Source organism: Camelus dromedarius, chromosome 2 (assembly GCF_036321535.1).
Source record: "Camelus dromedarius isolate mCamDro1 chromosome 2, mCamDro1.pat, whole genome shotgun sequence".
Classification (NCBI taxonomy): Eukaryota; Metazoa; Chordata; class Mammalia; order Artiodactyla; family Camelidae; genus Camelus; species Camelus dromedarius.
The window spans coordinates 53,509,054-53,522,398 of NC_087437.1; the positions used below are offsets into that span (position 1 = coordinate 53,509,054).

Sequence of the window (13,345 nt, forward strand, 5' to 3'; positions counted from 1 at the left end):
CACCAGTTGGCACTGCACAGTCTCTAGCTCTGAACAGGGTCTTTGGCAGAGCAAAAGTTTTCATTGTGGTGAGGTCTCATTTACCATCCTTTTCTGGAATGGCTCAGGCCTTTGGTGTCATGTGTAAGAAATCTTTGCCTGGCTCTCAGTCCCTGTATTAGTTTCCCAGGGTTGCCATAACAATGCACCACAAGCTCGATGACTTAAAGAAGAAAAACTTATTTTTACCTCCTACTGTGGCAGAATATTTAATTTTCAGGTATGTTCTTTCCTGTTATCTCTCTAAATATAATAATTATACTTATATTTTTAAGTTTTACCCCCTCTCCTTTTTTTTTTTTTATGCTATTAGTTGGGTGTAAATTGGGTGTAAATTCTTCTATTCATTAAAGTTGTGGCTTATGTCAGATCCCATCTGTTGGTACTTAGCCTTATATCCACTTTTCTGTATCCCCTTTGTATTCCTGAAGCTGGGTGTCTCAAATGACCTATCCTAGACTCCCTTGCTGGATCAGTTCCAGTTAGACTCCACAAATGGGAGGCAATCATGCAAGACTGAAGGGGGAGAAAGGGAGAAGCTATGGTGTTTCAGGCTGTGCCCCTGGGCAGTGTCAGTGGCCAGGCTCCTTCTCAGGGCAGTTGTGGAGGCTCCAGCAGCACAGGCAGGGTGTGCAGGTGCACAGCCCAGGGGCAGCAGCCACTTCCTGATCTCTGGGCAATGTCATCTCCCTCCCTTTGCATCTCCAGCCTTTCCAAAGTGATTGTGGGAAATTCCTTGACTAGTTACAGTATTTTGATATGATGAGTGGTCCAACATCACAGGCTCTCAAAGATACAAGTCTAGGGTTGCTTATCTGAACAGGCCTCCCTCCCAGTGGAAGCGGATTATTGTTAGTTCAAAGTACGATACTTAAAATTAGTATCTGAGTTTGCCTTGGATGGAGTACAATTTTAGCCAAGACTTTGGAAGAAATAAAAGAATTTTTTTTTCCATTTCTAGGGGTTTTGGGACGGAGTGGAAGGCTGCAGCATGTGCTTCCTCTCTTGTCTTGCTCCGATCTTCTGGATTATTTTTCAAAAACAGTGATTATGTGTAGTTATTTTGATTGAGATTATTTTTTTTTAAAAAATCACAATTAAGCAAGAATATGGCAATACTTAACCATACTTATGGGAACCAAATCACGTGACCTACTGTGTCAATATCCCAGTTCACATGCTGACAGGGGAGTGAACAGTAGCCATGATACCCTGGAGGAAATGATCACATTTGATTATTCCACTCGAGGTAGTAACAGTTCTGTTTTGGGAAAAAGACTAGCCTCAGGGCATCACTGGCTGAATGTTTTTCAGTTGTAGTCTCTAAACCAGTATGCCGCTGAATTGCCTCTCTCCACAAGACGGCCTTTGTGGTGAATGGCGATTTTCCTGAGGCCTCAGAATGACAGGCCTTCCCAATGTCACTGGCTGACAGTCAGACCAGCACAGTGTTAGTGTGATTTGGGGGCTAAAGTCATTCTATCTTGTGCAATAGTTAAAGCCTGCTGTAACCAGCTGTATTCCCATAAGATCAGAAATATTGGAATAAGATACTTTTTATGCCAACCCCAAAGCTGCCCTGAAGTATGTGCATGAATCTTAGGGTCTTATTAGGAGGGGTGAGGGACATAACATTCTAGAAAGCATATGTGTTTTGTTGTTGAACAGACTAGGTTCAAATCTTGGATCTCTGTCCTGGATAAGTCACTTACTTCACTGAACTCCAGACACTTGATTTGTAAAAGAGGAGACATCCGTAGCTGTCTCCAAGGGAAGATTAAATATGATCACTCCCTTATTTTTGATTCAGCATTTATCGTTGCCCATCTTGTCCCAGATCTTATTTTGGGGCTTGGGGATAAAACATGGAATAGGCAAGGCATGGCTCTCATGAAATTTATGTTCTAGAAAGGAGAGATAGCAACACAAACCCCAAATAATTAAGAAATGCTGCAGTAAAAATAAAGCAATGATGTAATTGAGAGTTGCTGCAGTTTCTCTGTCTTTTGTCCTCAGTCCAGTCTGTCCAGTAAACTATCTAGAACGTCATTTTCATAAGTCCCTCACCTAAGCCATTGAGCCCTTGGAAAGAGACTCATGATGGCTCCAATCTCAAAGGCCTACCTACTGTGACTTCTCTAGAAATACTTGCATAATAACAGGAGACCAAGACCTTTGCTTAGACTTTTACTTTACTTTGCTGGTAGATTTTTAGGCTCTGTGTGGCCAGTAGAGGTGGTATTCAGGGATAGGCAGACACTTGCTCAGCCTGAGAACATTCTGTTTCTGAATGTCTTGTAGGAGTTGGTGCCAGCATCCGGAGCCCTTGCTGGGGTCATGATTTAATGCATCAGAATTCGTGGCTTGCAGAAACTGGCTGTGATCCTGCCCTTCAAAAACAGAATGTGGGTTTGCTATGAAAGAGTCCAAGGTGTGAATATTGCCATTTTAAGCCTAAGCCTTCTAGGAACACCCATGTGGGTTACAGCCTCTGGTCCTCCATGCTGCTCCCAGCCCAGAGCAGGGTTCACCAATAGGTGGATCAGGCATATATTTAAGGTGCTGGCAAAATGAGGACTCATACATACATACAAAGGTAGTTTTCAAAAACTTATCCAAAATTTTGGAAACAGAAAAACCTTGAAAGATGGTATTCTATTATCCTATTTAATATGTTTTCTGATATATTGACTCTGAATCACACAGAGGTGGGGACTCCAAACTCATTTGGAATACAGGGCCTTTAAATGTCTTAATCTGGCCCTGACCCCAGAAACATCCCCTCACCTCAGTTCTCAAAATTAACATACAAACTCTTTCTCTAATCTGGGGTTCAGGCCAGAAAGCAGAGGATGTGTTGTAGTTCTTTTTTTAAATTGAAGTACAGTTTACAGTATTGTGTCAATTTCTGGTGTACAGCATAGTGTTTCAGTCATACATATACATATATATGTTCCTTTTCATGTTCTTTTTCATTATAGGTTACTACAGGATATTGAATATAGTTCCCTGTGCTATACAGTATAAACTTGTTGTTTACCTATTTTATATATAGTAGTTAGTATCTGCAAATCTCAAACTCCTAGTCCCTGGGATTTGGATTTATCCCTTGCTGTTGTATTTCTTGCTATATTGCAGCTCCCACTGACTGTTCCCCCTTCTGAAAGGCCAGTGGCTAAACCACACCATATCACATTTCATCATGCACAGTGAGCAGGAGTGTGATGGTGGTAATTGGTGCCCCAGACTTATTAGCGCAAATGAGGAGGGGGAGGCCTCTTGGACCAGTGGGCAATTCATTTTACATAAGGAAATATCTTGTTTTCCTCCTTCTGGTCTTGACCCTCGGCCTTGTCTTCTGTTGCTGTTGTAAGAGGCAAAAATAAGGGCCAAGGTCTGGAAACATGAGTGTTGTGACTGAAGCCCCACTTGGCTTCCCAAGACCAAACTGGGTTGCACCAGGTTACGCGGGGCGGAGACCTGAAGCATCTGCCAGGGGCCGGGGCCCGCCCATTGGTCTCTGGCTCTCATTGTGCTGGCCAATCAGAAGGGACAACTGTGGGGCGGGGACTGCCTGTCTCCATGAGTACCAGCTGCTGAGGCTGGGCCATCTCCTCCTTGCCTCCATTCCTGACGGCAGTCTGGGGCTCCGAGTCCACAACTGAGGGTAAGGACAATTGATTCAAATTCTAGGCTGGAGGTGAAGATGGCTGCCCTGCAATGGAGCCTCTGGCTGGGGTGTGCCCGCGCTTTCCCGTTGTAGCGGGGTGGGGAGGGATACAGTCAAAACCCTGGTGGGGGCAGCACTGGCGGAGGCAGACAGGCCTCCGGCTTCTTCCTTGATGCTCCCACAGCTCCAACAGAAAAGGGACTGTCCCTTCTGGTCAGAATGCCTGGGACCATCCTGAACTTTGCCCAGTTCACGTGTATTAAGAAGACTCACCAAAGAAAAGGTTGAGGTCAGTGAAGTGAGAGGGATGGCCCAGCAGTAAAGTCCAATTAAATAAGAGGAGAAGGGGACAAGTCACTTCTCAGCTTGACCGCAGAGGGCAGAGAAAGTAAAGCTCACGAAGAGGCAGCCTGAGGGAAGCCCGAGCGCCGACCTCAGACTGAGTTTGGAATCTAGCTCTACCCCTGATTCTACTCAGGAACGTTTATTGAGCAGATTCTACGGACCAGACACTGGGTAGAGTGGGTGAGATACAAAGGTGGGTGAGGCACGGTCGCGCTCTGTGGGCGTGGGGGTATCTGTAGATACGTGCGTGTCTACACCCATGCGGGGATATCTCCCAGGGTGCTTGAGGAGTTCTGGCGAGGTGAAGTGAGCGAGGGACCTGGTATATGCTGGGAGCTTATGAAAAATCTTATTTGTAGCAGACATCTTCTGACAAAAACAACTGACTCTGTCTTGCTTTTGCAAAGCCCAGTCCTGCTCGCCCTAGCGGCATTTGAGGCATCCTGGCTGTTTTCAGTTACAGTCGCAGAGGCCGGAGTGGGAGGGGTTTTAGAGATCAGGCCTGCCCTCAGGTGTCAGAGGACCCCGGCCCCTGGTCTGGGGATCAAGCCTCGCCAGGAGTACAGCCGCCTTACTCCTGGTGACTCCTCCCATTAGGGGTAAAGCAGGCTCCTCCCGACAGTGCTGGGGAGCAGGAGGGCCTTCATGCTGGCATGATATGCCTAGAGGAGCATGAGGGTGTCAGCCTTGTCCTTGAAGCAGAGCAGTGTAAAGGGAGCCCCACAGCTTAGTGGGCAGTCCATGTTGCCCCCTTCCCTCAATTCTCAAGGAGTTGTAAAGAGAGACACAGGACTTGCTTCTTGTCCTTTCTGAGGTGGCTGTAGGCCACCTTCCTCCTTCTCCTTGTCAAGCCGGGAGATCAATAGCCCCAGACACCTGGCTGAGGTCAGGAAGCAGAAGTAGAAGCTTTGAAGACTAGAAGCTTTCTTTCTTTCCTTTAAACAAGCAAAAAAAAAAAAGGCTTTTTTTAAAAAAGATTGAAATATAGTTAATTTACAATGTGTCAATTTCTGGTGTACAGCATAATGTTTCAGTCATACATATACATACATATATTCCTTTTCATGTTCTTTTTCACTATAGGTTACTACAAGATATTGAATATAGTTCCCTGTGCTGTACAGTAGAAACTTGTTTGTCTATTTTAAATATAGTAGTATCTGCAAATCTCGAACTACCAATTTATCCCTTCCCACCTCCTTCCTCCATGGTCACCGCTGAGTTTTAGACTAGAAGCTTTCTATCAGGAATTCTTTCACATGGAGAGAGACTGATCCCAAAAATGTGGTGGAGGAGTACTCTGATTTACCAGTTCCTTGGGAATACAAGTGAGAGAGAGAGAGAGAGAGAGAGAGAGAGAGAGAGGGAGAGAGAGAGAGTGTGTGTGTGTGTGTGTGTGTGTGTGTGTGTGTGTGTGTGTGTGTGTGTGTTGGGACCCAGGCATGCTGAGTGAAAGCCTTCAGGAAATCCTCCTGGGAGCCAGGCTGAACCTAGCTGATTCCTGGTTCTGCCATCTGTTATTAGGTTGCATCAGGTGAAACTGCTGATATTCTACCATTTTTGACCTTTAAAAATGGCAGTTTCATTTAATTCAATCCAAAAATTACAAGATCTTAAGTCAGCATCTTGGGGTTTCTGAATCTCAGATTCTTCTCTATAGTGGACTCAAAAGCAGGGCTATCAGGAGGATTAAACGAAATATGGTTTGAAACTGCTTTATGCAATTTATACTTCCAAGTACCCTTACCAACTTCAAGTCTTCTCGTGTCCCTCCTCTTAAACATGATCTCATGGAGCAGACTAAGAAGCTGAGTCTGAGAAGCCCATTTAGCAGCAGGGTAATGTGACAGGAAGCTCACTGGTTTGGAAGTCAGGTTGGGAATCTCTCAGGGATCATCTCCTTAATCTCTCAGTTTCCCCCTCTCTAGAGTTGGGGTTATTTTCCTTGCTTCTTGGAGTTCTTGTAAAGATTGAAATAAATAATAAATAGTGTAAGTAATGTGTGAAAGCTCCTAGTGTGAGAGCTAGTTTCAATGAGGCTCTAATAAATATATCCCTTTCTTTCCCCTTAGCCTCCCTTTGTAAAAGCAGGGCAGGGGTGAGATGATTTCTGGGGTCCCTTTCAGTTCTTGGGGACTCTAGGATCTGGGCTTTAGTGCCCTTTCCTGCTGGAGGAGTTGGCACTGGCTTTGGTGACCTCTTTCCCCCATCCCACTCTGTCTCCTGCCAGTCCCAAGGGAGACCTCATCCTTGCATTTCACAAGATTCTGCTATTGTTACTGAAATTCCAGCAGGTCAAAGTGGAATTTCTCATAAACTTAACATATGAAAATGAGAGATCATAATATGGCCCCTTAGGATCCAGAGTGGAACACTTCGTAAGTTTATAAAATACATCTTCATACTTTTAGTCAACTGATTCTCACAACAATACTGTGAAATAGGCTGGGTAACAATTCATTAATAATCACCTTTGCCTGCAAAGAGCATTGAGGTCTGGGAGGTGGCTTAGGGACAGGTAAGTCACCCAGTGAGTTAATGGTGGAGCCTGGACTAGAAGCCAGGCCACTTGCATCATAATCTGGAGGATTTTTTACACTATTTTCTCTTTTACGCCCATCCTGTGGAGTGGAATAGGCAGATATGTGACCTTGATGCTGTTTTCCTCCTTTGGGTTATGTCTAAGGATCCATTGTTGAGCTTTGGAAGCCGATAGTTTGAGTTCCTCTACATTTAGCTCTGGAATCTTGGACAAGTCACTTAACCTCCCTGAAACCCACTTTTCTCATCTCTAGAATGGATACAGTCATAGACAGCATTTATTGAGCACTGACACATGTCAGGACTGTTCTAAGTACTTTACGTGGATTGTGCCTTTTAATCCTCCAACAAATGTATGGCTGAAACATGTTACAAGTGAGAACAAATTCTCCCTTATTCTGTCTCTCAAAATTGTTGTGAGAATTAAATGAGATATCGAGTGAGGTGAGGACTTACAAATGGCATTCTACAAAGACAAAGAATTGTAAGTGGTACTTGGGATTTAGCTTCATGGTTCATGTAAATGGTCTCTTTATAGGCATAATTGAGTCTTAGATTATAGTCTTAGATTACAGTTTCATTTAATAATGTTTTTCCCTATGGAAAAAGAGGTCTTTCAAAAATCGAAATATAATAATTGCTATATCTAAACAGAGAGCACAAATAATTTTGTAATAAATTTTTTCAAGAATTCAGCATCTCTGCACTGACCTTCAATTGTTATCAATTGCTGATTTTTCCATCCAGAACTCGGTTAGATGACAACCTTCTTCTTCAGTCAGAATCTGTTCTTAGCATCAGAAACATCCTAGGATTGAGTGTCCATCTACCCCAATCCCTCTTTCCAGTACCTCCACCCTATGTCACTGTCATGGAACCCAGACTGGTTGCCTCTGTGAGTGGAGAAATCTGTCCATACCACTGAAGTGTTTGAGGACCGAATGACTTTCCTTGGGCTGGGAGAATAGAATCTTGATTTTAAAAGAGGAGGAGGAACCAGAGAACTCTAGAGACCTAAAATTATACTCCTTCCAATGGTTGGAGGAAGCCCCCAGTCACCCTTTATCTTTGAGGCCCTTGGTAGCTGCCTCCACCAATTCTCGTGTTCTGGATTCTCTCCTCCTGTCTCCCTGTGGAAAAGAACACAGTCTATACATTCTTCCCTGCTCATTTCTGGAGAAAGCAAGCACAAAGCCTCTCTGTGGTCCTAGGAGTTTTATTGCTAACCCCATAAGGGGAAAGGATGGAGGTGACAAATCGTGGGAAATTTGAATGACATATGCAGCCTTAAAAGTCTCAGAACAAGTATACTCCTTAAATACAAAAGGGGCTTGACTGGTCTTTTCTTGGCTTCTCGTCTAACTTCCCTCTTTCTTTTTATCTTAGAACAAGCCAAGCCTAAACTCTCTCTCACTTCATTTCCAGCAGCTGTTGAGAATGCCCCTTGAGCCCTCCAAAGCCAGTAGGGGGCGACAAAGGTACATGTTGATGGCGAGAGAGTGCCTTGAGCAGCATCCAATCAATACGCACGTGTCTCAGTTGCTGTGCTGCACCTGTTCTCTGCTCAGTTCTCACGTTATGAATAAGATGATATTAGAACCTGACATGTGATAAGCGATGCGTCAGATCAATAGAGACAGGCATGATTAACTTAATTAAAGGTGTCTTTTAGACAGCACGTCTTCAAATAGGAAGAAGTCACTTGTTGTCTTAGATCACAGCTCACACCAAAACAAAATATCAGAGATGAATTAAAGAGTGAAATTTAAAATATACCAAACAATAGAAGAAAATAAAATATTTACCAAAACTCTACTATGGATAAGAACAGTTTAACACTTAGAAGCAAAACAAACAAAAAAAAGAATCAACAGAGTTGACTATATAAAAACTAAAACTTCTGTCACCTAAAAATCAGGACAAACAAAACAAAAGAATAATCTTTACATTAGAGGTAGTTGTCATAGCACATATGACAAAGTGTTGATATAAATTAATTCAAAAAGCACATTGTGTCCCTAATAAAATGAGAAAGAACACTAACAGAGCTACCATAAATGAGGAAATTAAATTAGGAAATAGGCCTTTAATAAAATGTACAACTCACTAATGGTCAAAGCAGTGAGGTACCATTTCTTTTGCTCACTAAACTAAGAACAACAAAATGTTTGTGATGATTCTGTCCGAAGCTGGTGAGGGTGCAGTTCAGAAAGGCTGTCTTACACATGCGTTACTGTACTGCCGAGTGACAGAGGGACAAACCATAACTTGGGGACATGCATCAAGAGTCTTAAAAATGTTCGTCCCTTTTGGTCCAGAAATTTTTCTTCTGGGAACATGTCATAGCAGAAAAATAATTTGGGGACAAGCTATACGCCTAAGGATGTTTCTTATAGATTTTAAAATAATGTTTTGAAATGGAAATATGTTCAAAGTTCAACAAAATGGAAATGTTGAAGTATATTTTGGCTATATCCACTTGCTGGACTAGCACGTGCACATTTACAATGATGGTTATAAAAACTGGAAAATGGCAAGGCAAAAATAGGGGAGTAAAATTTCTATGTAAAGTATGATTTCCACCATGTTTCAGAATAAAAAGAAAGATTCTTGGGAATGGGGATTGTTTTGTTTTCTGTAGTTCCCAAAGTATTTATCTTACTATTTTTAATGAACACACAAGTATATGTTTATATGAAAGATGAGCATATATATAAACATGTTATTTCTATATAACATTTATGTATATATATAAATGTATACATAAACTTACCATGTATGTGATGAGTTTCATATATCTGTATGTATGAAAGAGAAGCTGGTTGTGTCCCATGGAGAGGGCATTATAGGGCCCCCGGTAATGGGCATATAAGAGTGGGATTCCAAGCACCACGCATGTCTTTGGGGGTAAGATTGCCAATCAGGGTCTTTTCTCTCAGAGGAACTGTCTCCTGAAGCCAAACTCAATTCTGGAGGCTTTGTGAAATCTATAAGAGACAAGCAAATGATGAAAAATAGCGAGTCTTTAGGATAAAAAAAGTACACATGGACTGTGTTTTGTTTAGAGTCAGGTTCTTGGGGCTAACTAACTACCTTTCAAACTCCACAGAGGGTCTTAGTGATGCCTGTTATCCAGGATCCTAGGACCCATTTCCCTCTGTGCTTTCTCTCAAGTCCTTGGTGAGAAAGGGATGAGGAGACCAAGACTCTGGCAATCAGACGTGGGGGGCTAAGGTCACCTGATAACAGGGGCAGAGATGGGTGGGGACCAGAGCCCTTATGCACGTGAAGGACTGTCTTCCAGGAGTAGGGTATGGAGAGCTGGTTCTGAGACAGGGAGCCCCCTTGGCCCCCTGTGCCCCTTGAGCTTTTTGCTGGAGCTCCCAGAATACACTTTCTAAACATACTCCACCCTCCCCCTCCTCTTTCTCTCCTCCTTTCTCCTTTCCTTTCTCCTTCCCTCCTCTCTCTGGCTCTCTTGCTCTTTTTTTTTTTTTTCCTATAAAAATATTTATTTAGTCCCTACTCTGTGCTGTTAGTGGGTTAGGCTTTGCCTCCCAGTGCTTGTAGTTTAATGGGGGAAATGGGTGAGCAAATTGGGAACTACAGTACAATGCAAGAAGTGCCATGCTAGAGGTAAGAGAGGGCGCTGGGGAGCGGAGATAAGGAATAGCACCCTGGAGTGGGGGAAGGAGGACCCGGAGGACTTCCTAAAAGACGACAGCCCATCATGTTCTGAAGGCTGTGTAAGGATCAGGCAGGTGAGGAGGTGCAGCTAAGAGTGGCCCAGGCAGAGGGTCAGTGGATATTCTCGTGGGATAATGTGTCTCTGCTGATGAAGGCTGTGTGTGTATATGCATGTGCATTGTGTGCGTATGTGTGTAAGGTGAATACGTGTGTGTGAGCGAATATGTGTGCACATGTGTAATATACCAAATGGCCTTACATGCGACCCAGGAGAGGAAGAAAAGAATGGGAGAGAAAGGAGGAGGAACAGGCATAGAAAATGAAGCAAAGGGAAGTAGAGAAGAAAGAGGAAGGAGCCGGAGAGCGGGAAGTTGGTTAGAGTTGAATGGGATCATCTGAGTCATCATTCTTGGAAAATTCAAGGGTGAATTCCTGACAAGCGGACTCTTGGAGCTTTCCCTGTGCGTAGTACTAAGCTCAGATATGAAGAAATTGGAGGAGTCCTGTCTCACCATCGCCGACGGTGGAGGAAGGATTACACACAAAGAATTATGCTAAATATTACAAATTTCAGGGCAGAGAGAGCTCAAGGTGGGCTGAAAGAGCCAGGAAAGTCTTCCTGGAAGAGGTGAGTATTGAGAGAGCAGGTCTCAGAGGTGGACCCTGCAGAGCTGGCCGGAGTCCTGCTTGGGTCTGTCTAGGTGAGCTGGGTGGGATCCGCTCTTTCAAGGCTGATGGTGCAGATCTGAATTCCAGGGCCCAGGATGCTGTTGCTGGGAGCTGTTCTACTACTGCTGGCCCTGCCTGGTCACGGCCTGGAAACCACTGAAGGGCCCGGAGTCCCGCACCCCCTGCCCAAGGGGGCCTGCGCAGGTTGGATGGTGGGCATCCCGGGGCATCCTGGCCACAATGGGATCCCTGGCCGAGATGGCAGAGATGGCGCCCATGGTGAGAAGGGCGAGAAAGGAGATCCAGGTAAGAGTAGAGTCTTGGGCCTCCTCCATCACAGACTTCTCCTGAGTGGAGGAGGGGGAGGGCTCCTAGAACAGCACGAGGGCAGCAGTGATTGACAGTCCTACGCTCGGGGAAGAAGCGAGCTTTTTGATGTGGCCTGACGTGGAGTAAAAAAATACACATAGAATGTGTTTTGTTTAGAGTCAGGTTCTTGGGACTAACTACGTTTCAGACTCCACAGAGGGCCTGTGATCTGGGATCCTAGGACCCACTTCCCTCTGTGCTTTCTCTCAAGTCCCTGGTGAGAAAGGGATGGGGAGACCAAGAGTCTGGCAATCAGACGTGGGGGGCTAAGGTCACCTGATAACAGGGGCAGAGATGGGTGGGGACCAGAGCCCTTATGCACGTGAAGGACTGTCTTCCAGGAGTAGGGTATGGAGAGCTGGTTCTGAGACAGGGAGCCCCTTGGCCCCCTGTGCCCCTTGAGCTTTTTGCTGGAGCTCCCAGAATACACTTTCTAAACATACTTCACCTTCCCCCTCCTCTTTCTCTCCTCCTTTCTCCTTTCTTTCCTCCTTCCTTCTTCTCTCTGGCTCTCTTGCTCTCTCTTTCTCTCTTTTTTTCCTTCCTGTTCTCTAGGTCTTGCTGGTCTTAAGGGTGACACTGGTGAAACTGGAGTGACTGGGATTGAAGGTCCCCGAGGCTTTCCAGGAATCCCAGGCAGAAAAGGAGAACCTGGAGAAAGTGCCTATGTATACCGCTCAGCATTCAGTGTAGGACTAGAGACCCGGAGCACCGTCCCCAACGTTCCCATTCGCTTTACCAAGATCTTCTACAATCAGCAAAACCACTATGACAGCACCACTGGCAAATTCCACTGCAACATTCCCGGGCTGTACTACTTCTCCTACCACATCACAGTCTACCTGCAGGACGTGAAGGTCAGCCTCTACAAGAGGGACAAGGCCGTGCTCTTCACCTATGACAAGTACCAGGACAAGAACGTGGACCAGGCCTCTGGCTCTGTGCTTCTCCATCTGGAGAAGGGTGAAGAGGTCTGGCTCCAAGTGTACGGGGATGGAGAGAATAACGGGGTCTATGCAGACAATATCAACGACTCCACCTTCACCGGCTTCCTTCTCTACCACGACACCGAGTGAGCACCACTAACTCATAATCTCCACCATGCCAAACGGCCCTAAGTCAAAGGAGAGCCCACAGGTCTTCAATTCATTAGGAGACTGATTTTGTTATCTAGTTGGAGGGCTCTGATCATCTTGCATTCATTCATTCATTCATTTATTTATCAAGTACCTTTATTAAAAAATCATACACTGTGTTCCCAGGACAGTCCTGAAGAAGGCACGTCCCTTGGCCTCAAGGAGCTATTATGAAGTGGTCATAGAGGGATAAAAACATTTACTGGGGAGTTTCACATACATGACAAGAAAGTAGCTGACAGTGCTATTCTGTGCCCACTGTTTTCCCTCATGTTCATGCCAGTCCTGTGAAGTGCACAGGAAAGATACTATTCACCTCTTGAGGATGAGAGAGTTAAGTGAATGCCTAAGGTCACACAGGCATTAAGTGGCAGAGTTAGAACTCAGACCCAGGGCCATGGACTTTTTCCAGTATACTGTGCCCTTTTTAACGAGTATATGGCTTTTTAGGGGATGTTGGTAGGGGTCTCCCACCCAGCTCACCCAGGGGCCTTTGAATTAGGCTTCACCATGCATTAACCCTTTCCCCGGCAGAGCTTCCTCAGGGAAGGTGCCTCTTTGACTAGGTCCCAGTCCAGGTGGACTATGCAGTGGCCCCTGCACTACCCTGAACTTCCTCTTCTCTGTCTTTCCTCATGCTCTTCTGTCTGGCCCTGAACGTCAGCCCCATCTCCACATGCTAAAATCTTCCCTGTTCCTCAAGACCACCTGGTCAAGAAGCTTCTCTAATGTGATGTCTCTTTTCTGCAAGCCTTCCTCACACTCTGTGCCCCTCCACGTGTTACCTGGATGAGAGTCCTGGGTCTGGGAGACATCCACCCCCAGGCCAGGGCCAACTGTCCAGAAAGAACGGTGCTTGCTTCATCCCGAGTCCCCTGGCAGGTCCTTG

At 45.1% G+C, this 13,345-nt stretch overlaps 1 protein-coding gene across 2 annotated transcripts; it reads left to right on the plus strand.

Moving 5' to 3' along the window:
- Positions 1 to 3,643: 3,643 nt before the first annotated feature.
- ADIPOQ (adiponectin, C1Q and collagen domain containing) lies at positions 3,644 to 13,141 on the plus strand. 2 transcript variants are annotated; one of them, XM_010976137.3, is made up of 3 exons: positions 3,644 to 3,706; positions 11,039 to 11,257; positions 11,876 to 13,141. In XM_010976137.3, the coding sequence occupies exons 2-3, from the start codon at positions 11,047 to 11,049 to the stop codon at positions 12,394 to 12,396; spliced, it is 732 nt and encodes a 243-aa protein (XP_010974439.1). In that variant the 5' UTR covers positions 3,644 to 3,706; positions 11,039 to 11,046; the 3' UTR covers positions 12,397 to 13,141. The 2 variants fall into 2 exon arrangements, with proteins under 2 accessions (XP_010974439.1, XP_064349724.1); XM_064493654.1 differs by lacking the exon at positions 3,644 to 3,706 and adding an exon at positions 10,890 to 10,910.
- The last annotated feature ends 204 nt before the right edge of the window (positions 13,142 to 13,345 follow it).